This window comes from Ailuropoda melanoleuca, chromosome 4 (genome assembly GCF_002007445.2).
Source record: "Ailuropoda melanoleuca isolate Jingjing chromosome 4, ASM200744v2, whole genome shotgun sequence".
NCBI classification, from domain to species: Eukaryota; Metazoa; Chordata; class Mammalia; order Carnivora; family Ursidae; genus Ailuropoda; species Ailuropoda melanoleuca.
The window spans coordinates 12,663,819-12,688,760 of record NC_048221.1 but is presented as its reverse complement, the minus strand read 5'-3'; the positions used below and the strand labels follow the sequence as shown (position 1 = coordinate 12,688,760).

The window sequence follows — 24,942 nt, the reverse complement described above, 5'->3', positions numbered from 1 at the left end:
CTTACCTGTTAGTAATTTAACCTGCTGCTTTAATAGTCCATTCTTCCTTTCTCCCACTCCCGCTGCTTGTGGCTGAGGGGGGAGATGGAGCCTCCAGTCACTGTCTTCTACCCAGTCTTGCACATCATGTCCCTTAAAATGTGACCCCAATCACCATCTATTTGATGAAGATTTCCATACATCATACTCAGTGTCTCTAATCCCCTATTGGTGGCAGCCTGCTTTGCACGGTGACAAGGGAAAGCTTGGGTGAGGCCCAATGCAATGACCTCACAAACCAAACCACAGTTAGAGCCCTCATTCAGGGGCATCTGGCTGGCTCAGTCGGTAGCATGTGTGACTCTTGATCTCAGGGTCGTGAGTTCGAGTTCCACGCTGGGTGTGGAGATTACTTAATAAATAAATTTAAAAAAAAGAACCCTCTCTCAGGGCGCCTGGGTGGCTCAGTCATTAAGCGTCTGCCTTCGGCTCAGGGCGTGATCCCAGCGTTCTGGGATGGAGCCCCATGTCAGGCTCTTCTGCTGGGAGCCTGCTTCTTCCTCTCCCACTCCCCCTGCTGTGTTCCCTCTCTCGCTGGCTGTCTCTCTGTCACATAAATAAATAAAATCTTTTTAAAAATATATCATCAGTGCAATGGGCCCATTTTACAGATGTAGGGATGGAGAACAGGGACAAGTCTTGGGCTCCCATCCCATGACGTCCGGTGGGGCTGGCCGGTAGCCTTGGGAAGCCATTGAAAGGTCCATTGTTGTCCCTCCCACGTGAAGGCTAATTGTGCTTGCGTCTAGTGGCCAGGAGTATCCTGGAAAATGCATCTGCTGAGTCCCACCCAGCATGATACACTCCTAGGACCGTGGCCAAGGTATCTAAGATGGCGGAAGTGTTGGACACAGCCACATGGATGGGGGACCACACCTTCTTCGATTCTGAGTCATCCGCCATGAACCATCTGTTTTTTCTACTGGTCATACCGGGCTGTTGAAAGCACTAGGGGCACTGGGCGGACTTCTCGAATAGTCTCTCCTATTTCTTCATGCCCCTCAGGCAATTACAGCATTTGACAGTACACTCTTTCATGGGGATGGCTGGCTTTCTGGTTCCCAGGGGGCATTTCCCCTCAGCATGGATCTGATTACTCTCGCCCAGAGGCAGAATTCACTGTTGCAGGTTTGCAGACTTTGCCCTTGTAGGATGTCAGTGCCCAGCATGTTCTCTGGTACTGGAGAAAGAGAAACCTCAGATTCTCCATGTTCTCGGGGCTCCCGGGTGGCTCAGTCGGTTAAGCGGCTGATTTCAGCTCAGGTCGTGATCTCAGGGTCCTGGGATCCAGTCCTGCATCGGGTTCCCTTCTCAGTGGGGAGTCTGCTTCTCCCTTTCCCTCTTCCCCAACCCCCCCCCCACCTTGTGCTCTTGCTCTCGCGGGCTCTCTCTCTCAAATAAATAAGTAAATAAAATCCTAAAAAAAACTCAACACCTCTTATTCTCATGGGGGAGAACTCAAGTTGCAGTGTCAAAGAGACCTTCCTGACCATAACTGCTTGCCCTCCATAACCATCGATGGCACCGAAGGAACCAGAAAACATCCAAGGGGTACCATGTCAGAGTACATTCAGCTCCCATACCCACCAGAGATGTCACTTCTTGTTTATTTTGGGGGACAGGTGAATAATGAGCTCAACATGGGGCTTCCAGTTGCCCCCACCACCCTCACCTGGAGGCAATCTTGGCCTGCATTCTATGGCCAGGGTGTGGGAGGCACCCACCCTGAATAGGACGGTACCCCTGAGGCCTCTGCCAGAGCAAGGGGGCATCAGGGATGGTAGGGGCAGGTGGGGCAGGTGGGGCAGGTGGGGCAGGTGGGGCAGATCTGAACTGTTTGTTGTTCAGGTTTGAAGGCTTTCCACAGGCCAGCCAGCCCAGCATTGGGCTGCCGCTCTATCTTCTCAGGTGGGGTCCTGACAGCAATGAGGTCAAACTGTATTTGCTTCCAGGTATCCTTTATTAGACCCTTTACTCTCTCAATTGGGATAGTCTTTTGGCTTCCTGATTTCCCTCTCTGTCTCAGGTCTTTCCCACAGCCCGTACCCATTCTCAGGATTTGTCAGTTTCCCTAGCTCAGCAATGGATTCGCCCAATGTCCTAAGTGTCTTGCCCCACAACCGGGTTCGGCATTGGACATCAGTGTCCCATAGCTGGTTTGGGGCATAGCCTGGAGAATCTTAGCTTTCATTCCTGCAGTGACTGTGACCCGATAAGGGCCTTCAAAGAGAAGGGTATACATGTCCTGTCTCATTCCCAACTCCGTTAGAATTTGCTGTACCTCGGAGCGCCTGGGTGGCTCAGTCGGTTAAGTGTCTGCCTTCGGCTCAGGTCATGATCTCAGGGTCCTGGGATCAAGCCCCATGTCGGGCTCCCTGCTCAGCGGGGAGCCTGCTTCTCCCTTTCCTCCCTGCTCCTGCTCTGTCTCTCTCTCTCCAATAAATAAATAAAATCTTAAAAAAAAAAAAAAAAGAACTTGCTGTAACTCTTCTATAGATTTCCAGGGCCCCGTGCCCAGGGAGGCCCCCCTCATTTGGCCAAGCCTCCCTGCAGGCTAGAAGAATCTAATCTACATGGAGTGAGTACCTTGAGCTCCCTGAGCACCACACAGGTGCTATCAGAGGGCGGAGTGTGTGGTGGTGCGGCTCTTTTCTCAGCCTCCTGCCCTGTAAGAGAAACTCCGTCGCCTGGATCCCATAGGTGCACTACCCACGCCTGGACACTTTCCCTGGCCTTTTGCGGGGACTTGGCAGCCACGTCAATAAGCTCAGTGGGAGTGTCTTCTCTTATCTTGGACATTTCCCGAACTGGGAGCTGCCCCACTGGCTGAGGCTGCTGTCGCTTTCCTTGGGAGCAGGGGTCCAAGACCCAGCTCCGCCTGCACCCTTCTAGCTTTGCAAAACAGCACGCTAAGGTCTCCAACTTGAGGCCTCTGTGTGCATTGGGCCAGCCAGTGTGTTCGACCATCCCAGACTCACACGGCAGTCCACATGCATCTGACATAATAGCCACCCCTCCCCACGTACAGGTTGATGGCCAACTTGGCATTTTCCCTGCAGGTGCCTCTTCCCCAAGGCCTGTTTTCCTGGTCTCCCGGCTGTCTGCCAGTTGTTGGCTCCCAACCTCAGGAGCTCCTCAAGGGAGATCTGAAATTGGCCACATACATGGATGGCAGGGAGAGACCAAAGAAAAAGGCAGACTGCTCCAGATTGGGTAGGTGGCAGGGTTAATAAGGAGGGGAACGTCCTCACAAGGCTTGTCTTGGATGGCAGCAAGATGGGGAGATCTCTTCACCCACCCACCAGAATCTTCAGTTTCTGCAGAGACCTCAGCAGGGTTCACCCACATATACAGTCCAGAAGGTCTCAAAAACACCTTGTTCTCTCTCAAGGTTGTATCCTTGAAGGGGCTCTTAGTGTGGGAAAAATGAGCAGACGTTACATTCCAGGGACAGGGGAGGGGGTGAGGAGCCTCCAAGCACCTGGGTCCTGCTCATTGGTCAACCAACCCACACATCTGCTCAATGATCTTCTCCAACAAGTAACATGTTTTGAATGCCAACATGCAGCCCTGTGGCCGGGCGGGAGGCCAGGACCAAGAAGCCGGCGCCGACTGAACCATGGACCCAGGGAAATGGCCACAGTGCATGGAGCTCACCCCAAGCCGGCCTGTCCTACCAGGTGATGCTGGAACAGGGACGGGAAGGAGCTGGAAGGAAAGAGCATGTGTGACGCATGGAGAGCTGAGCATCCACTCCCTGCAGGGGCAGAACCAGTCTAAATTCTGGATTGTTCTTTAGGGAAAGTGAGAGCCAGGGAGACTTGCATCCTTGGGGACCCCATAACCCCACTCCTGGGAATTCAGTCTAAGGAAAGACCACATCGGATCCACAACTTCCCAAAGGATGACAAACTGACAGGGCAGTGGGGAAGAGCCGAATGCTGAGCTAAGCGCCTGTCGTGTCCTCGGAGCAGCTGGGGACAACTGCGGTCACAGCCAGCCTACAAGCCAGCAGGCTCGGCAGGTGCAGGAGCCCCAGGACCCAGCGGGCCGAGCCCAGCTGACTCCAAACCTGCACCGGGACCAGGCCAGGGCTTCTTGCCGGGTCATTCTCTGCCGTGGGCTGTCCTGGGTGCTGTGGGTGCTGAGCAGCACCCCTGGCCTCCACCCACTGGATGCCAGTAGCGCTCTTCCACTCTACCGTGATATGAAGTTCATGACAATTGAAACTGTCTCCAGGGGTGCCTGCGTGGCGCAGTCGGTTAAGCATTTGTCTCTTGGTTTCCGCTCAGGTCGTGATCTCAGGGTCCTGAGATCAAGCTCCTTGTTGGGCTCCGTGCCAAGCACAGAGTCTGCTTGAGATTCTCTCTCCCTCTCCCCTCCCGTTCATGCTCTCTCTCTCAAATAAATAAATAAATCTTTAAAAAGAAGGGAAGGGAGGGCCGGGGAGGGGAGGGAAAGGGAAAGGGAAAGGGAAAGGGAAAGGGAAAGGGAAAGGGAAAGGGAAAGGGAAAGGGAAAGGGAGCTGTCTCCAGATATCCCCTGGGGACAGAATCGCCCCTGAGTAAGAAACCCTGGGCCAGCGCCTTCCTACAAACCTGGAGATGACCTCTGTCACCCACCCAGGACCATGCACAAGTGAAAACATCTCAAGAGTAAGGCGTGACACAACAAGGTAAGGCGTTTGGTCAACACAATGACATATGTGTGTAGTTTAAGGAACAGAAAGAGTTAGAAGAGCTGAGTGAAAGAAGCAGGATTGTGGGTGACCTTTTTGTCCTTTAAGAAGTTTGTTTCTTTGATGTCTCTACATTATCCTCTCAAGGCGAACCACAAAAAAAAAAAAAAAAAAAAAAAAAAGCCCTGCATGTGTGCTCTTCCGTCCTGCCCCAGATGTGGGCTTAGGTGTGGGCTGCGCTTGGTAACTTCCTTCCGCAGGGCACAACACCGACCGGGGGAGGAGAGTAACTTCACAGCAGAGACACCCGACAGAGGCCACCTCAGACAGGCGATCCAGGTCAACATCACCATGACGAGTCACGCTGATGGCATGTGCCCTGGACATGGTGTGACGAGCAGGGCACTTCACCTCTGTGTCCTCCCCCAAAACCTGTCACCCCCAGGCCAACCTCGAAAAAACACCAGACAAATCACAACTGGGTGACTTCCTACAACACTCCTGACCGGTTCTCCTCAACACTGCCCAGGTCATCAAATGCAAGAAAGTCCGAGAAACTGTCTCAGCCCAGGAGGGCCTAAGGAGATGTGACAACTAAATGTAATGCAGGGTCCTGGGTCATAAAAGGACGTGAAGAAAAACTGACGGGGACGTCTGGGTGGCTCAGTCGGTTAAGCGTCCGCTCAGGATTTTGGCTCTGGTCGTGACGTCAGGGTTGTGAGATCGAGCTGCACGTCGGGCTCCACACTCAGTGTGGAATCTACTCGAGAATCTTTCTCCCGCTCCCTCTGCCCCTCCCCCATGTGCTCGCTTGCTCTCACTCTCGCTCTCTCAAAAAATAAAAGAAAGAAAGGAAAAAAATAACTGAATGAATCAGAGTAGTGTGTGGCCTTTAGTTACTAGTAAGGTTTCAGTATTGGTTTGTTAATTAAAACAGAGGCACCATACCAATGTAAGATGTAAGAAGCAGAGAAACTAGGGGCGCCTGGGTGGCTCAGTCGGTTAAGCACCTGCCTTTGGTTCAGGTCATGATCCCAAGGTCCTGGGATCGAGCCCCGCATGGGGCTCCCTGCTCAGCAGGAAGCCTGCTTCTCCCTCTCCCTCTGCTCCCTCCCGGTTCGTGCTCCCTCTCGCTCTCTCTCAAATAAATACATAAAATCCTTAAAAAAATAAATAAATAAAAGAAGTCAGAGAAACTGGAAGTGGGGGCCTATGGAACATTTTTGTACCTCTTCACTATTTTTCCACAAATCCAAAACTGTCCTAAGACAAAACAATCCTTAACAAAAAGTAACAAAGCTAAAATCAGAAAAATGGCAGCCTGTTCCCATTGGAATTTTAGAGGGAAAAACTCTTTGTGTGCAGGGCTGGGACTAGAGTGAGGTGAGTCAGGCACTCTCCTCAGTTGCAAAATTTAGGGATGCACCGAAAGGTTTCATTTTTATCATCCCCATTTTACAGCTATAGAAACCGAGGCTGAGAGGAAATTGCTTGTCCAGGTGCTACAAGAGGCGGCGCTATTCACACGCAGCCTTGGCCTCTGACCTGCAGGTGTGGTCCCAAACCGACCCCAAGGTTTGAAGGCCGGGACAGTGCGAAGTCAGCTTTGCTGACGGTCTTGTGTTTGCCCCTGGGGTCCCGGCTAGGGAGGGGGGCCCTTCTCAAGGGACACATAAGCTCCCCCTGGGCCTCTTCAGCAAGACCATCCCTTAGCCCTTGTTATTTGGCCGCTGAGTGGCTTTCATGGGGACTTCCAGGCAGAGCACATCCCACTGGGGGCCTAGAGATGCTTCTCCAGGCCTTCTGGGAGGCCTGGGTCCCTCCCTGTGGCCTTGCCCACCCTCTCGCCCAGCTTACCACAAACCCAAGAAATGGCCGACCCAACAGAACCTGGGTTGGAGTCTGGGCTGTGGGCAGGCTGTAGCTGAAGGAGCCACAGGAAAAGCACACGACCACCTTCCAGCTGCCACAGGCAACAGGTGGGAGCCTCCCATCAGGCTGATGTCCAGCAGGAAGCTCTGGTTCCCTTTGCCGCATGGAGAGGAGGCCAGGGCGGTCTGAGTCCTCTCAGGCCTCCCTCCAGGGTCCAGCCCCCTTCTGAGGCCTCTCCCTGGACAGTTCCCAGGCACTTTGGGGCCAGCGTATCCCAATGGACTGGATTGTCTTTCCTCAAAATGTGCTCCTCGCTCCATGGCCATATTTCCGTGTTTTTCACCTTTCCTCCTGCCCTGGCCCACACATCCATTGAGCGCCTACTGGATGCCAAAGCACTTTACTAGAAACTCCTCCCTGCTCTCCCCCCGGATGCTCTTGTTATTGCCCCACTTTACAGATGGGAAAACTGAGGTTGAGAGGGTTGATTTGGCGTCCTGGGATGGCAGAGGCAGATTCTAGAAGTAGGAGCCTGTTCCCTGCGGGAGCTAGGACCCGCTCTGGGAGACCTTATTTGTGGGCTGGGGCGCCCTAGTGGCCAAACGGGGAACTGCAGCCTGCATCCTGGGAGCCCATCCAGAGCCTCTCTCCGCATAGGCTTCCACTTCCCCAGCCTTCAGTCCCTCCTCAGACACCCTCCATGGTTCCCTGTGGTCCCCCCCCCGTGGGCGCAGGGACGCTAAGTGAACCCCTGCTGGGTCACCACCGTGGAGAACCCTAAACACAAAACCTGGCCTCTGGGGTCGGAGCCAGTCCCCGCCCCTAGTCTACTAGGCAGCTCTCAGCCTCAGTTTCCCCAGCTTGGAGCTGAACCAATGACAGTTGCCGTCTCTTCGGGTCCTGGGACACATGAACACGAGGCTGACATGCATGAGACGCTCAGTAAAAGCAGTTGTCACCCTCGGTTCCATGCGGGAGAGGGGCAGGAACTTGAGATGGGTTTTCCCAGGCAGCCACAGCTCCCCTCCCACCGCCGCCCCCACCAAACCCTAAAAGCTCAAGGTTCCAATTCAGCACAAACAACCCACCTTTTCCGTGGGAAATCGAAACTGAAAGCCTAACCCTTTCCTGAGTGCCCTCCCAATAACCCACTCAAAAGCCTCCAGGTCAGAGGATTCCACCAGACATTGTCATTGGTCAGGACGGCTCCTATGCTAATAAGGGGGTAGCCCCAGCCAGTGGAAGGTTCCAGCGTCCTGACTCCCCACCCAAACTCACTACATCCAGGGGCAGAGCTAGATGGCACCTACTTTTTACCATTATTGGCCTGTGCCCATGACTGATAAATCAGAGTCAATGCTGGAAAGTCAGAGGCTGGGGAGGCTGGGGTGTCTGGGTATCTTGCTGATCCCGGTGGTGGTGGCTCTGTTAGTGGCCGTGATCACCCTTGGGATCAGAGTCAACAGCAAAGCCTGCAAGGATGGCCTCCTGGCAGAGCAGGAGTGTCGCAATGCCACCCGCCTCCTGGAGCTCCGGCTGACCCAAACCCAGCAAGACTTACTGGAGACCATGGACCAGGCTGCCACCTGTAACCAGACTGCGGTAAGCAACTGAAACTCCGCAAGAGGGCCCTGTGCTTGCATGGCCACCACAGGTCTAGATAGAGATGGTGGTAGACCCTGAAACTGTCCCTGGACCCCCACATTGGGAGTTGAGTTTCCCTGCTAGGCTTTGGGGGACCTCTGAACTTTCTCAGTGGTGCTGGTGTGGGTCAGGGCCTTAAAATGCCCTCAGATCCCCACTAGGATGTGGGAAGGATCTCCAGCCTGGTATGGGAGAGCTAGAAGCCCCTGTCTCTGTGCCAGTCTTGGGCAGCAGAAAACCCATCTAGGGCTTGGGCTGCGGAGTTCACCACATCTAAAGAAGGGTGGGGCTCTTGATACAGCCACTGCATCCCTGAGACGCTTTGAAACTTTCACGTGAGTCCTGAGATGGGGGACCTTGAAACTCCCACCAACATCTAACTTGGGCTCCGAAATCCCCGTGTTCCGGGTTTGGGGAGGGGAACCTCTAAATCTTGGGCAATAGCCCACGAGGTCTAAGAGTTTCTCCTAGGGTTTGGGCATGGGGAGCCTCCAAATTCCCATGTGGGGGGCCTCAAATCCCGTTTCGAGGATCACATCCTTAGGTGCCCTGGGGGTGTGGGAGGTTGTGGCCATTCTTGGAGGTGGGAGACCGGGGTGCAGGGAGGGTTGGAGGGAAAGCTGAAAGGGGTTTGGACCTGGGCCTCTGACCATAAGGCCTGGGGAAGAGGTCCGGGGCTCAGGGCAGCAGCCACTCTCCTCCTCAGGCCAGAACGCCAGTCTCTGACCCTCCCCTCTGTCCCAGATGAACCTGTCTGCTTCCCTGGAAAAGGAGAATGCCCGGGGTCAGAAGCAGCTCATTCGAGAAAAGGAGCTTCAGGGTGAGAAAGCACAAAGCCAGGGTTCCTTGGAGGGGGATCAGGAGGGGTGGGTCAAGCACTGAAGCTGGGGCGGCGGGGGAGTGTCCCAGGGTCGGGGTCACCAGGGAGTGGTCAGAATCCAGTGGAGGGTGGGAAAGGAGTACTCCAGGTTTCCAAGGTGGGGTGGCATGAGGGCAGGGCTGGAGGCAGTGTCAGGTCCTGGGTAGAGCCAGGCGAAGGATGGGGCCGCTTTGTCCGGGCCACCATGCTGCTGTGCTGACAAGGCCCCCTGATTCTCTCCCACCTTAGGAGAGATTGAGAAATTGAAGCAGGAGCTGCAGGATGCTTTGGAGAAGGTGGAGCGACTAAGGTCCGAGCCATAGCCCCTAACCACGCCCCTTTCACCGCACCCCTCCCCATCCCCCCACCCCTGTCCTACCCCAAGACCCAAGACTCCCTTTGCTTGGAAAATTCCCATTGCTCAGGGAGCAAAGTTTTGTTTTGTTTTGTTTCGTTTCTTTTGTTTCGTTTTGTTTTGTGGTGGGCAGGTTTTAGTACAAAGCTCCCGAGGAGGGAAGGGACCCAAGAGGGTTGCCTGGGGCGCAGTTTGAATCCCACCCTTGTCGCTCTGGTCACATAAGCCTCGAGTGGCCGCTGCCCACTCTCCTCCCCACTGACTTGGCGGGGTAGGAGGGGAGATTCTGAGGGGTGACAAGGCCAGACCTGGTGGAACCAGGCCCGGCAGCTGCCTCAGTGGTCCCCACATCCTCCCCAGAAAAGAGAAAGAGGCCTCGAGCAAGGAAGGGGAAACCAGCTTTGGCAGCTCCTCGCAAGCCCTCAGCCCCCTGACGGTCCAGGGGTACCTGCTCCTGGGCCTCCTTGCTCTGCTGGCCTGAGGCCTGCCGGTAAGAGGGGAGGGGCCTGGGGTAGAAGAAAACGGGGGATGGGAGGGAGGGAGTCCAGGATAGGCCAGGGCCTGGGGAGGTGGCCTGCCTACAGGGTAGTGGGCAGGGCACAGAGAAAGGTCTTGCCGAGGGAGAGAGGGCTCGCTGAGTGGGGAGCTGGCCTGGGGCGGGGCGGGACCGCCTTCTGCTCCCCACCAGGCCACCCTGAGTCCCTCTTATGATATCTCCTTAGCCCACAGCCTGGACTTTTCCCTTCAAGGCTTCCCTGACCAGACCAGTTCTGAGGGAGCCACATGGCTGCACAGTTAGGGGGAGGTGGGTGAGATAGCAGTGGGGTGGGGACAAGGAGCAGCCTCGGGATGGACCAGTCCCCCCCGCCCACGGACTCTGCCTCCTCCCAGAGCTGGGCAGGGCATGGGGTGGGGAGTACCTATTCTTTGGTTTTGTGGTTTCTGGAAGCTCACCGACTTCTGAAGTCTTTAAACTCCGAAAAGTAGACGCCCCTTTAGGAGGGGAAAGACCTTACTTTGAAGTTCCTGGAGTGAGTGTCATTATGTTGCCCCTAGGCATCTGGGGCCTGTCCTGCAGCTGAGGGTGGACCCTCATTGACATCCACGCCCAAGCTTCCCTGCTCCAGAATGTTCCCAGGAACCCTCAGGGTTTGGGCAGGTACCATCCCACCGCTTCCCTGGCCCTCTTCCCTGGGCTCATCATATAGGGCTCTGTACCCTCATCAGTGCTCACCGTGTGCCGAGCATTCTACCCAGCTACTCCCATCTACCGCATCTTCTCCTGGTGCCTGGTCCAATGGGGGGAACCCAGGCTGTGGCGGGAGACATCCTGCCCTAGTTCCCGATCCCATCCCACAGACAGTTCGGGCTGGGATTCAGACCTGGATCTGCAGACGCACACAGGCCAGGTGCTTGTCACAATGCTCCTCCCCCCCCACCCCCGCCCAAACTCGTACTCCTCCTGCACTACCCAGCTCTGGGAACCCCTCCTCCAGAGAGTCTCTCTGCTGCTTCCAAATTCAGAGCTTCTGTTTCCATAGACTCCTTTTTTTTTTTTTAAAGATTTTGTTTATTTATTTGACAGAGATAGAGACAGCCAGCGAGAGAGGGAACACAAGCAGGGGGAGTGGGAGAGGAAGAAGCAGGCTCATAGTGGAGGAGCCCGATGTGGGGCTCGATCCCATAACGCCGGGATCACGCCCTGAGCCGAAGGCAGACGCTTAACCGCTGTGCCACCCAGGCGCCCCTCCTTTTTTTTTTTTTAAAGATTTTATTTATTTGACAGAGACAGCCAGCGAGAGAGGGAACACAAGCAGGGGGAGTGGGAGAGGAAGAAAGCAGGCTCATAGCGGAGGAGCCTGATGTGGGGCTCGATCCCAGAACGCCGGGATCACACCCTGAGCCGAAGGAAGACACCTAACCGCTGTGCCACCCAGGCGCCCCTCTTCGTCAACTTTCACGGATCCCCCCCCAGGCTCTGTCAACCCTTCCCCACCTGTTATCTCCCTTTCTCCACGGAGAAAGTCTCTCTCTTTCTGGAATCCCAACTGTTGTCCTTGCCACTTCCTGCCCCGTGCACTGGAGCCCCTCCCATTGTGACAATAAAAAATGCCTCCAGACATGACCAGGTCTCTCATGGCGGGGGTGGGGGGGAGTTCACTTCCTGTGAGAACTTCTGCTCTAGAGGCAGAGGTTCTGGTTTTCCTCGCTCTGGTGTCCCCCGCTTGCAGGAGGGCTCAGGAGTTCATAAGGTTGCTCTAGGATGACTGAGTCATTTCACCCCCCAGGTACAGTGTAGTGTTGTCGTTGCCCGCCCCCCGGTCTCACCAATAGGGAAACTGAAATCCGGAAAAGTTCCTGGACCTCCTCAGGACTTCTGAGCTGCTCAGGGAATTGGAACTTCTGATTCCCAGAAGCAAACCCTTCTCACATGACTTCCCTTGGGCCTCCCCCAACCTGGAAAGGCAGATACTCTAGAGATGGGTTCCAGCTGGAAAGGAATATGAGCTTGATTCAGGAGGCTGGCCAGCTGGGGGGAAGGCGGACGATTTCTCCAGGAGCCAACTCCAGGGGTTTCTGCCTGGCCCAGAGATTTTTCAAGGGATTTAGGGCAGTTAATCAGTTAAGGGAGTGCGATGGCCTGTGCTAATTCTTAATGATGTGCAGTCTTCCAAGTGCCAGCTATAGACATTTTGGTGCTCACGGTCGGTCGGTTGGTCGGTCGGGCAAGGGATTCTGGGCCCTCGGCTCTGAGGGTGGTGCAGAAGTGCTTTGTTCCTTCTAGGAAAGAATGCGTGATCTATAAATACACAAAGAAAGGTTTAGTTAATCAATCACTCGGGTTAAGGGCTCTTGCTAAAGCTGAGTGACTACTAGACTGGTCGGAGGGGCTGAGCTGGCTTCACCTCCACCATCATCCTCAACTCCCACTCCCAGCTTGGGCTCCCACGATGTCCCACACAGTGCTGCCCCTCCCCCCTGGGGGGGGGAGCCTGGGCTGTGTTTCCATGGTGACCGGGAACAGGTTTGCCCAATATGGTGGATTCAACCTGTTCAGTTTCTCCTCCCAAGCCCCTATGCAGGACTGAGTAGAAACTTCTCTCCTTCTAAAAATGCCCCTGTAGGGGCCAAGGGCAGACTGCCCCAAGATGGGCTGCTTTGGCATGAAGACTATATTGAGTGAAAAAGCAATCAGGGGGCACCTGGCTGTCTCAGTCTGTAGAGCATGTGACTCTTGATCTCAGGGTCGTGAGTTCGAGCCCCATGTTGGGCGTAGAGCCTACTTTAAAAAAAATCAAATATTCTGATTAAAAAAATAAAATAAGGGGTGTCTGGGTGGGTCAGTCAGTTAAAGGCCCACCTTCAGTTCAGGTCATGATCCTGGGGTCCTGGGATCCAGCCCTGCATCGGGCTCCCCGCTCAGCAGGGAGTCTGCTTCTCCCTCTCCTTCTGCCCCTCCGCACCACTCACGTGCCCTCTCTCGCAAATAAATAAATAAAATCTTATAAATAAATAAATAAAATAAGCAATCAAAACCCAGCAGATTCAGGAAAAGCTCTTCCTCCCCCACAGCTTCCTAAAAATATTTCTTTAAACATTTTTATTTATTTATTTGACGAGAGAGAGACAGCAAAAGAGGGAACACAAGCAAGGGGAAGTGGGAGAGGGAGAAGCAGGCTCCCCACTGAGAAGACCCTGGGGTCATGACCTGAGCCGAAGGCTGACCAGAGGCTTATCGAAGACTTAAGGCAGACCAGAGGGTTAACGACTGAGCCACGCAGGCGCCCCACCTAAAAAGAATTTAAACAGAGGACCTGCCCCAGGAAGAGAGCTCTCACCAATAGATTACTACGTCATATCGTGAACTTGCTATGATAGACAGGGAGAAACCTAGCAAGGCCTCCTATTCTATCAGCATCCTCTGTGTCCCATTCTTCCTGAGCAGCTGAGCATGTAATTGTTTTGGGTTTTTTTTTAAAGATTTTATTTATTTATGTGACAGAGAGACAGCCAGCGAAAGAGGGAACACAGCAGGGAAGTGGGAGGGAAGAAGCAGGCACCGGAATGCTGGGATCACACCCTGAGCCAAAGGCAGACGCTTAACGACCACGCTACCCAGGCGCCCCAGCATGTAATTGTTTACTAAACATTTACTCCTTTTCTTCTTCCTATGAATTGTACTTCTTCCCTTCGAAGTCCCAGGCCCCTACCCCCCTCTGGTCTTTAGTTTAGAATGACATATATACCTGATTTTGCCTGTCTTTGTAAGTTCCAAGTCTATGTGGATTCCCCGCATGTCTGAAACTAAACTTGATTTTCTCTCGTTAATCTGTCTCATATCAATTTGATTCTTAGTCTGCCTAGAAGGATCTAGAAGGGGACAGGAAATTCTTACTCCCTGCCCCTTTTCCCTCACCGCCTGTGACCCCGTGGAGGATTGAGAAGTCAGGTCAGAAGGGTCCTGCAGGTCTGTGGGGTTCCCGCTCCAGCAGGAATCCAGTAGTGACCAGAGGCTGCTGGGTGACCCTGCCCTGTGACTTGGTCTCTCTGGGCTCTGGTTTCTTCCTGTGGAATGGGGGCACAGGGGAGGGGAGGACACCACTCACATTTACTGACTACTGCGTCCATGCGGTGGCAGTGGGAAAGTGGCAGATGAGGGCTTTTTAGGAGCTCCCCTAGTCTGATGGTGGCAGCAGCCGGGACTCAAACACATAAAAGGTAAAATTACAGAAGAGCTCAAAGAGTTAGTTAGAAGGGGCCTGAGTTAGTGGGGGAGGGTAAGGGTTCTGGGGGAGGAGATACTCCAGTCAGGGGTAGGGGTGGGAGGAGCTTGTAAGGAGCAGTTAGCTGGACAAAGAGAGAGGAAAGGGTGCACAGGCAGAGCAAAGAGCCAACGCAGAGGCCCCGGGATGCCCATGTGCTTGCTGGAAGAGGAGGTCAGAAGGGGTCAACAAGGAGAAAATCAAGACATAGGGGATTTGCAAGGTGAAAGGGCTCTATTTGAAGCCCCCTCCCCAGCCAAGCTTACAGACAAAACTCACAGGTGTCTGACTTGGCCCCGACTCTGTTTTTCCAGGTCATGGTGCCCCTCATTCTCGGTTAATAGACCACCACGGGACGCCTGGTTGGCTCAGTCGGTGAAGCGTCTGCCTTCGGCTCAGGTCATGGTCTCCAGGTCCTGGAATGGAGTCCCTCATCAGGCTCCCTGTTCAGCGGGGAGCCTGCTTCTCCCTCTTCCTCCACCTGCCGCTCCCCCTTCTTGTGCTCTCTCTCTGATAAATAAATAAATAAAATCTTTAAAAAAGAAAAAACAGACCACCACAACAAAGGATATTCTTTCCTAGCAAGACTGCAACCCACATCTCAGATGAGCCCCAGAAATTTGTCACCTCCTGCTCTATGGGACCTAGCAAGCGTTGACCCCCTTCACACACACCCTCCCCCAGGGGCACGGCTGCAACCCTCCCACATGCTTTAAAGCCCCTAAAAGGCCCAGCCTAACAGAAACAAGCCCGACATCTCTCTCAAAGTCTCAACGTTGGGCCCCTCTCCTCCCTTGGAGACTGAGTAAACTTTGTCCTGCTTATGGCTCTAAACTTCGTGTGATTCTTTGCCACCCAGCTCGCCAGCCACCCTAACATCATTTCAAAGCTTTCTTTGAACTTGCTCATTATCCTGAGCTTCCCACTGTTTGCCCCCTACTCCTTCTGTCTCCCCAAAGACCCCACTCCCTCTCCCCAGTTCTCCCCACTGAGACTTCAACCCTGCTGGACCGATCTCCGCCTTTCCACCCACCCGCAGCGCTGGTGACCCTCCCTTGGCACCTCCACAGACCCGCTTCCTTCCCCTCTTGCCCCTCAAGACCCTTCGTCTTCATCACCCCCCCACCCCCCCCCCGGCCTTCAGCCCTTGCCTCCATGTCCAGATCCTTCTCCGGCCCACACTGGCTCTGGCCACCCTTACCAAGCCCCCCCCCCATGCTCCCGCCACCCAATTCCCTCTTGGCAAAGTGGCTGAAACAGAGGGCATGGCTCAGGTCCACGTTCCCTTCTGAACGCCAGATCTTTCTCTTATCAAATCTAAGCTTGGCTCTTTTTCAAACAATCCCTCAAGGTTCACTAAGGAATCTGAGTATCTCACCCTTTCCTCTGATTTATCGTGGGGGGACCTATATGTTATTCTCTCCACCGTACCATCCCAGAGGAAAAAAACCAGAATTTGGCCCAAGGCTACTGAATGTGCTGATGATCTGAGCCACAGACAGCCTGCACGATGTGCTTCCAGCAATGCAGCCATCCACGTGGCCGCACCCAGTTGGAATTATCACCCCTCCTCTGGAGACGAGGTCAAACTTGACCACATGGTCCCCATCTTCTAGAAGGCGTGAAATGGGCAGCTTCTAAACAGGTCAATTAGATAGATAAAAACCCTGCCCTTTTCCTCACTCACCTCACTGAGACTCTTCAAAAACTCACTGACCTTGATCCTAACTCTCGCGCAGGAAAATCGATCCTGGCTATTCGTTTCATCTCCCAGTCGGCCCCAAACATTAGAAACAAACAAAACTTCAAAAACTGGATAAAGCCCACAAACCCCTCAATCCGAAGTACTAGACCCGGGCTTCAAGGTTTTTAACAGCAGAGAGGAGGAAATCAAAGAGGAAAAGAGAAAGAGATCAAGAAAGGATCTCAGGCTTATCAGCTCCTGGCTACTGCCCTTACTGGAGCTATTCTAGAAGTCTTCCTGTGCCGGCTTGATCCAAACATTCAACAAACCCCCTCCAGGAGCTTGTTACACTTGCGGTAAGCCTGGCCACTGGTCCAAAACCATGTCCCAGTAAAAAAAAACAAAAATAAAAAAGGGCCACCCAAAACCTCTTGCCCCACCTGTAACCAAGCTGGCCACTCTGGAAGAGTGACTACCCCATCCTCAAAGTGGGGGGAGGGCACCTCCTAAAACCTGCCTTCAGGGACCAAACATGGGGGGAGATCAGCCATATCCCTGGTGGCAGATCTCTTGGGACTTCTTCAGGATACAGACTGACACACCCCAGGATTTCCCTGAATTTTCAGGACCCTGTTTTCCCTCCCCCATCTCCGTTGTTGGGGTTGAGGGCGTTCTTCTTCACCCTTCAGCTACCCGACTCTTGTCATGTGCCCTGGGGGATCACATGTTTGGCCATCTCTTTCTTGTTCTGCCACACTGTCCTCTCCCCCTCCGAGGACGAGACATCAGGACCAAACCGGGTCTTTCATCTGCACCCCGTACACCCCCAATCCCAGTTCCTGGGATTTCTTACTGAATCCCCCACTCCCACTTCACTCTCTCCAGTTATGACTCCAGTTCCCTCGTCCGTGTGGGACACCTCCAAACCAGTTAAGGCTACTCACCTCACCCCCAACACCATATACCTCAAGGATCCTTTTTCCCCTTCCAAACCCCAATAGCTTTTCAAACCTGAGGGCTTGATAGGCTTGCAGCCCCTCATTTCCAAATTCCTTTCCTCAAATGTATTAAATCCCACTAACTCTCCCTACAATACTCCAATATTGCCTTCCGGGCAAAAAACCAGACGGTTCGTATAGACTAGTTCAGGATCTCAGAATTATCAAGGAGGCAGTCCTCCCCAAGCCAGACACCCCTCTCTCCACCATTCCACCCGCCACCAGGTACTTCACTGTCTTAGATCTTAAAGACACGTGTTTCAATATTTCCGTCTCCCCAGAATCCCAAGACCTTTTCGCCTTAGCCCGACACAGTTCACGTGGACAGTCCCCCCCCCCCCCCCCGGCCGTCNGGGATAGCCCCTACCTCTCTGGACCAGCTCTGGTATCAGATCTCTCCAACCCCTGCCTTCCAAATAGTACCCCTCTCCAACCCGTGGATGCCCACCTCTGCAGCCTTGCTGGGCCGACTTCTACTGCTCACACCATCTCCGTCCTCACCTTCCAGAACAACAAAGGTTATAGAGTCTTCCTCTCCAAAGCCCATCTCAATCAACAATCTGTCCCATACCTAGGATTTTTGCTTACACCGGGCAACTCACCATGTCGCCCTGCATGGAGCCCAACTCTCAAACCTACTTCCTCTGTGGCTTACCCCCCACTTGGAAGGGGCACTGCGCCCTCATGTACCTATTTCCGGACCAACAATTTCCCAACTCACCAGCCCTCGCACCCTTAACATAGGCTGTAACAGGCACTCAAGTAGAAACCCAAATCTTTTTGTATCCCGCCCTTGTAGAACTGAGCCAATGTCCACCCTCATCCTCTTTGCCATCCTTACGGGAACTGGGTTAGGCACGGGAGGAATAGCTCATCCTATCTAAACATGGGAACCCTCTCTTTCCTTGAGTTGAAAGTAGCGGACTCAGCTTCCACACTCCAAGCAACGCAGAGACAGACTGATTCCCTGGGAGGAGGAGTTCTTCTAAATCATCTGGCTTTAGACCTATTGACTGCTAACCAGGGGGGTACTCCTGGCTTACTGTGGAAGAATGCTGCTTCTGTGTAAACGAGTCAGGTCAGGACTTAGACGGCCCTGAGAAAATGATCAACTCAGCTAGGGACAATGAGGAACAATATAAAAACTGGGGGATGGCAGATTGGTTCTCCTGGAAACTAGATATCTGGTCTTGGTTCTCATGGTTCATTCCACTCCTGGGACCTTTGGCGGTTATTGGACTAGCCCTAATTTTGAAACTATGTATTTTAAAATATCGAATCTCCTTCATCCAGGGCCGAATCTCAGCCCTAAGGTCTCAGCAAGCTCACACTCAGGCCCCCTTGCTCTGAGAGCAAGAAGCCACCAACATCTCCCTCACCCTCGTCCCTCTCGCCCGCTGGGTAAGGACAGCTCTGTGCCCCTGCTCAGCAGGAAGCAGTTGGAGAAGAATGACCTTCTCCCATTTTCCCAAATCAAGAATAATTTCAAATAAAGACAGGAGGGAATGAAAGGGTTCTATTCAAAGCCCCCTCCCCAGCCAAGCTTACAGACAAAACCATGGATGTCTGTACTTGGCCCTGACTCTTTGTTTTTCCAGGTCACTGTGCGCCTTATTCCCAGGAAATAGACCTCCACTACAAAACATATTCTTCTCGGGGCGCCTGGGTGGCTCAGTCGTTAAGCGTCTGCCTTTGGCTCAGGGCGTGATCCCTGCGTTCTGGGATCGAGCCCCACATCAGGCTTCTCCGCTGGGAGCCTGCTTCTTCCTCTCCCACTCCCCCTGCTTGTGTTCCCTCTCTCACTGGCTGTCTCTCTCTCTCTGTCAAATAAATAAAATAAAATCTTTAAAAAAAAAAAACACCATATTCTTCTCTAGCAAGAGGAGAACGCAACCCATATGCCAGACAAGCCCGGACAGAGCCCTCCCCACCCCGCCCCCCCAAAACTTGTCACCTTCTGCTCTACAGGGCCAAGTGTCGACCCCCTCCCCCACGGGCGCAGCTGCAACCCTCTCACATCCTTAAAACCCCTTAAAAGGCCCAGCCTAACAGAAACTCGCTCCATGCCTGCCCCTCTCCCCCCTTGGAGAGTGAATAAACTCTGTCCTGTTTGTGGCTCTACTCTGTGCAATTCTTTGCGGGCAGCCCTAACACAAGGGAAAGAGGAAGAGGGATGGGGAAGAGGGAGACAGAGGGGAAGGAGAAGAAAAGGGGAGAAGTAGGGAGAAGGAAGAGGAGGAGGAGGAAGGGGAGAAGGAAATGGAGGAGGGCCTGGAGGAGATGAAAAGAGGAGGAGGAAGAAGGGAACGGGGAGAAGGAGGGAGAGGAAAGGGAGAACAAGGGGAGATAGAAGAGGGGAAAGAGGAGGGGGAGAGGAGGAAGGGGAGCTTCGCTTCTGAGAGGAACGGAAACCGCGAGTCGGAGACTGACCTGGATCTGATTTGCGATGTAAGTTCGCCCCTGGCGGCCTAGTGGAGAACGGGCAGGGAGAGTTGACCGATCCCCTCTGGCGTCGGCCCCCTGACCCTCACAGCCAGTCACTGAAAGCGCGGCAGCCTGAGCCAGGCCAACCTCGGTCGGTCGAGTAGCCTCCCGTCTTTTAGCCTCAGTTTTTCCATGAACAGAATGGGGAGCTTTGCCGAGTACCCCCAATGCAGACGGGTGCTTTGCAAGGATGTGCTCACATGGTTCCCCCTCGCCCTGTGGGGCAGGAGCTAAGGCCATCCCCACTTCTGACTGGGGGAGACTCTGAGGCTCAGAGGACAGTACATGGGGTGCAGAGGCGGGACTAGAACCCAGGACCCCCGATCCTGTCCTGGGCTCCGGTAGCCTAGGCTGGCCCTTGGCGGGGGTCCAGCCCCTCCCAAAGGACAGGGGAAGCCACGGCCGGGCGGGGCGGAACCGTGGGTGTCCCTGGTGCCCCAAGGTGCCAATTAAATGCTCGTGGCTGTCTGGGGCCAGAGCTGTGGACGGCGGCATGGCCGAGCTGGGGCCAGAGCCGGGACGCGCGTGGCGGGTGCTAGCCTTGTGCGGGGCTGCGGTGTTTCTGGCGGCCGCCGCAGCCGGGGCAGCCCTCCTGGCCTGGAATCTGGCCTCTTCGACCTCCCGGGGACCTCGCTGCCCAGAGCCAGGGGCCAACGCCACGGCGCCCCCCAGGGACCTGGCACCTGAGGTCGAGGAACTGCGGAGAAAGCTGGCAGAGGCTACCCAGCACGAGGAGGCTCTGGCCAGACAGCTGGACCAAGCCAACCGAGTCCGTCTGGAGCTGGAGGAGGCACTAAGGGCCTGTCAGGGCCGCCAGGTAGGTGGGCAAGGTGGTGGGCTAGGGAATCCAGAATTGGGAGAGGCCGTGCACACACATCCTCACAGTTGCCCCCCTGTGCACTGGTTTCCCTAATTCTTCAATTGAGGGGGGCAAATGAGAATAGCACCATAGTCCCTTTCAAATCCTACAGTACCAGTTCCCCCTGAGGTCTACCTACTGACCAAGAAGGCCCCCACGGTTCTCTGCTATCTGCCTAATAGCTGGTGATGGCTAGGGAAGCCCCAGACCCCTGGGCCCACCTGGGGAGACCGTGTGCTAACCCTCCCCTTGGGTGCCCATTCAACCTCCTCCAGCTAGTGTCCAGCAGCCCTATTTCAAGAGAGGGACATTCATGTCACCTGTAATTAGGAGGCTAAAGTTGGCCTCTTGGGGGAGGTACTGGCCAGGTCCTCCCTTTTCCTCGGGCCACCCCTTCAAACTCTTTCTTAACCCTTCCCAGCCCTGGGCCTTGCAAAAGAACCATCCTTAAAGTCCCAATCTTTCATTTACTAACTACTCTATATCTCTGTGTACCGGGCCCAGCATGGGTTGAGCGCTGTGTGAATTTTAGAATTCAAAACAGACCTCTACCCTTTACCTGCCTGTCTAAGAGAAGGGCCTGAGGCCACTGAGGGTAAGAGCAGCCGGCTCTGGGTTCAAATTCTGCCCCCGCCCCTCAGTGGGAGATGTTCTGAGGAGGCCAGGCCAGTTGTTTTGAAGAATGTCTCCCATAGCTCAGGGAGCATACTCCAGAAACCCAATCATTGTCAACCACCAAATTGGTCTGTATTGGTTTGAAACCCCAGTCAGTGAGTCTAGAAGTAGCTGGAATTGGAACCGGAGTCTGACCGCAGAGCTAAACCGTTTCCACATCCGGTGGCTTGGGGTGGGGGGAGGTGGACCTGGACAGAGCAGCTGTCACCGCTCGTACCGCAGGCCACTTCTGTGTTTTACAACCACAGCACTCCCAAAGGACATTCCAAATAAAGCTCAGGGAACGCGGTGACCAGCGTCAGTTCAGTCTCCCCCAGAAAGAGGGGAGACTTCACTTCTTCTCTCCCCGCCCCCGCCCGCCCCTCTACCCTTCTCACTTCCCTCCACTCCTCAGAGCCGGCTTCAGACTCAACTGATGACCCTGAAGACTGAGATTGAAGAGGCCAAGGCACAGGGGACCCAGATGGGCGCTGAGAACGGGGCGCTCACAGGTGTGTTGGGGCGCAAAGCGCGTGGCCACGGCTAGGGGTGGGAAGAGCCTAAAAGTTTCCTCGTTACGCAAATGACACACACAGGTGCAAATGTAATGTAAACGACACGCAAATAAACGCGAAAAGTTATGAAGGAAATGCACATAACACTCAAAGGCCACGGAAATGGCACAAAACAACGCAAATACAACAAAATAAGCAAACGCCGTGTACACGACTCCCAAAAGCAATACAAACCCATGAAAAACTCTGCAAATGACACGTAAAGGTAATGCAAACAGCACACAGATTTAATCCAAATATGGCACGGCTGCAAATAGTATGCAGTGTGTAAACTCGAACGCCGCGTTAGCGGGGCGGGAGCGAGGTCCCCGAGCTGACCCCGCTCCCTGCGCCCGCAGAAGCCCTGGCGCGCTGGGAGGCGGCGGCCATGGAGTCTGCGCGGAGGTTGGACGAGGCACAGCAGCGCGCACGCGCGGCCGAGGCAGAAGCCGAAGCTTGCGCAGCCCGGGAGGCGGCGCTGCGCGAACGCTCGTGAGTGAAGGGCGGGGCCCGGGGCGGTGGACCGGAGCGGTGCGTGGCCAATAGCTGCGCAAGACTTCGTTCTTTCGGCCACTCATCACAGGGAGGGGGGAAGAAAGGGAAGGGTACCTGGGGATGGAGAAGGGGTGTGGTCATGTGGGCGGGGCCTTAGGGAGTTGAGTGCTGGGAGAGTCAAAGAGGGGACCCTGGAGTTGGAACCTAGGGGTGGTGAAGGATGTAGGCTCTCTGGGGGCGAGAATCTCCACGTTGGGACCGGCACTCTCGAGGCATTTGTCCCTGGAGTCGGGCTTACACGGAGGGCCCTGGGGAAGGGCGAGGAGCGGAAGAGAAGGATGTAAGGAAAAGGAAGTATTGAGAGAGAGGACCCAGGGATCTGTAGGTGGAGCTCCTGGAAAAGGAGCTGGGAGTCCCTGAGGAGGGGTCCCAGGAATGGCTGCGGGTGGGTAAAGGATAGGGGGTCCTGGGGAGTGGGGTTCTTAGGAGTGGGGTTCTCAGGAAAGATGGAAGAGTACTGGGGGGAGGGGGGAGGGGGACCGGGGTCCAGGTGCTGATGGGCTTCTCCCCACTTTCTGTCAGTAAAGCCCTGGAAGCCGAGATGGGCCCCCAGCGCAGAGTGCCGCAACCCCGATCCCGCTCCGTGTCCCGACCCCGACCCAGCCCCCGTTCCCGCTCTCGCCCAGGACCCTCTGGGGGCTGCCGGAGGCCGGCGCGGCGCGCACGAGGGTGAGTCAGCCCCCAGCAGGATGAGGGCTCTGAGGCCAGGAGGGCACACACTGTGGCTGGAACAAGTATAGAGGTGCCCACGCTGGATGAGATGCCCCGTCGACACCCATCAACGCTCAGCTTTAGATCCAGGAGCCACTCTGAACGGAAACTACAGAAAGGAGACTCGATGTCTCTCCCCAACCATCTAGTGCTTATTTTACAGACGGGGAAACTGAGGCCCATTTTAACACAATGAGATAGTGCTTTGGGACTTAAGTGCCTTCTAACGACAGTGTTGCTTCATCCCACAGACATTCATGGACTTAGGGTCCAGCCCTGGCTCAAGAGTGACCTGGAGGGGTCACTTCTCCTCTCTGGGCCTCAGTTTACTTTGTCTGTAAATTGAGTGTTTGGAATCATGTTTAGCAAGCCAGCCTATCCTTGACAATTGACCAAGATGGCAGAATGGGAAAACTACAGACCCCTCTTCCTATGAGGAGGGTATGAAATTCCCAAATGGAATGTTAACCAAAAAAATTAAGCAACACATTTTGAAAATACATCACAACAAAGGGGACTTATCCCTGAGATGCAGAAATGGCTCAATATTCACAAGTCTGCTAATAAAATTCACCATACTAATGGATCAAATGAGAAAAGTTCTGAAAAGGCCATCAAAATGAGGGCCAAGGTGAGGATGACTACTGTCAAGTATTTAATATTGTTCTAGTGGTACTAGCCCATGCACTTAGACAAGGAAAAGAAAGGGGAGGTATGAATATTAGAAAAGCAGTAGGGAATTTATAGTTTGGATCATATGTAAGCACTGTTTATATAGGTAAAAAATAATAGCAATACCAACATTTCAGATGGCTCGATTTCACATGAATTTGTCTTTCACCTTATTTTTGACATAACTTCAGACTTACAGAAAAGTTGGAAGATTAGTAGAAAGAATTCCTGGATACTCTTCCCCCAGATTCCACAAATGTTATCACCTTTGATTCTTCTTTCTTTCTTTCTCTTTCTCTCTCTCTCTGAGCCTTTTATGAAAAACTTGCAGAGATGATGTCTTGTTACCCATAACACTTGAGTATGCATTTCCTAAAAACAAGGACATTCTCCCGCATAATCACAGTATGGTTATGGACATCAGAAAGTGGACATTGATAAAACACTATTATCTAATCTAGACTTTAATCAGACTTTGCCAACCGTTCTCATAATGTCTTTTATAACAAAAGAATATCCTGGCTCACACGTTGTACTTGTCAGGTCTTTCATCTCTTCTAATCTGGAACATTTCTCAGTCTGTCTTTGCCTTTCATAACATTGGCATTTCTTAGAGGCCTGGGGCAGTCATTTTTTGGAGTCTGAGTCTGGGTTTGTGTATTATTTCTGTAAGATTAGTTTCAGGTTGGCATTTTGGGCAGGAAAACCTCAGAAGCAATTCAACCTAATATTATTATCTGTTGGCAGTATGATTTTATATATAGAAAACCAAAGAGAGGGGCGCCTGGGTAGCGCAGTCGTTAAACGTCTGCCTTTGGCTCAGGGCATGATCCCGGCTTTCCGGGATCGAGTCCCACATCGGGCTCCTCCGCTGGGAGCCTGCTTCTTCCTCTCCCACTCCCCCTGCCGTGTTCCCTCTCTCGCTGGCTGTCTCTCTGTAACATAAATAAATAAAATCTTTAAAAAAAAAAGAAAAGAAAACCAAAGAGAATTAACCGAAACTTTCCTAGATCTATTTCATATAGTTATTTATACCCAGGAATAAATTAATTTCCTTATTATGTAAAGAGCTCTTATAAATTAATTTTTCAAAAAAACAGCTCGGTAGAAAAAATGGGCAAAGAATATAGACAGTCAATTCATAGAAATATAAGGGAAAAAAGTGCCTAACCTCATTCCTCGAAAAGAAATGCAAATTAAAAACAATGTGGTACCACTTTGTACCCATGAGTCTGGCAAAGATAAAAACAAAAACAAATTACAAAGTACTCTGTGCTGGCACTGCTGTGGAGAAACAAGGAATCCCACAGGGTGCTGGTGAGACTGCTCATTGGTACAACCACTTGGAAGGGCAATTTTCTAGAACCTCTCAAAATTAAAAGTGCACATATCCTTTGATCCATCAATTCCCCTTCTAGAAATTTTTCTACAACCATATTTACATGTGTACAAAATGATGGACCAGGGGCATCTGGCTGGCTCAGTCCATAGAGCCTGCAACTCTTGATCTCAAGGTCGCAAGTTCAAGACCCACATAGGGGATGGAGCCTACGGAAAACTA

General features: G+C 53.4%; 2 protein-coding genes across 5 annotated transcripts; both read left to right on the top strand.

Annotated features, from left to right (window-relative positions):
• Nucleotides 1-7,805: 7,805 nt before the first annotated feature.
• Nucleotides 7,806-14,750, top strand: BST2 (bone marrow stromal cell antigen 2). Of its 2 annotated transcripts, XM_011221978.3 has the most exons (5): nt 7,823-8,191; nt 8,978-9,053; nt 9,342-9,402; nt 9,808-9,937; nt 14,525-14,551. In XM_011221978.3, exons 1-4 carry the CDS (start codon nt 7,889-7,891, stop codon nt 9,926-9,928), a joined length of 561 nt encoding a protein of 186 aa, XP_011220280.1. In that variant the 5' UTR covers nt 7,823-7,888; the 3' UTR covers nt 9,929-9,937; nt 14,525-14,551. The 2 variants fall into 2 exon arrangements, with proteins under 2 accessions (XP_034513918.1, XP_011220280.1); XM_034658027.1 differs by lacking the exon at nt 9,808-9,937 and having other exon boundaries at nt 7,806-8,191; nt 14,525-14,750.
• A 4,453-nt stretch (nt 14,751-19,203) lies between these two features.
• On the top strand, nt 19,204-24,215 carry CCDC194 (coiled-coil domain containing 194). Of its 3 annotated transcripts, XM_034658026.1 has the most exons (5): nt 19,204-19,340; nt 20,049-20,193; nt 21,305-21,401; nt 21,803-21,935; nt 22,526-24,215. In XM_034658026.1, coding segments are annotated over exons 1-5 (543 nt in total). In that variant the 5' UTR covers nt 19,204-19,338; the 3' UTR covers nt 22,692-24,215. The 3 variants fall into 3 exon arrangements, with proteins under 3 accessions (XP_034513917.1, XP_034513915.1, XP_034513916.1); XM_034658024.1 differs by having other exon boundaries at nt 19,204-20,193; XM_034658025.1 differs by having other exon boundaries at nt 19,204-20,193; nt 22,521-24,215.
• Nucleotides 24,216-24,942: the final 727 nt, after the last annotated feature.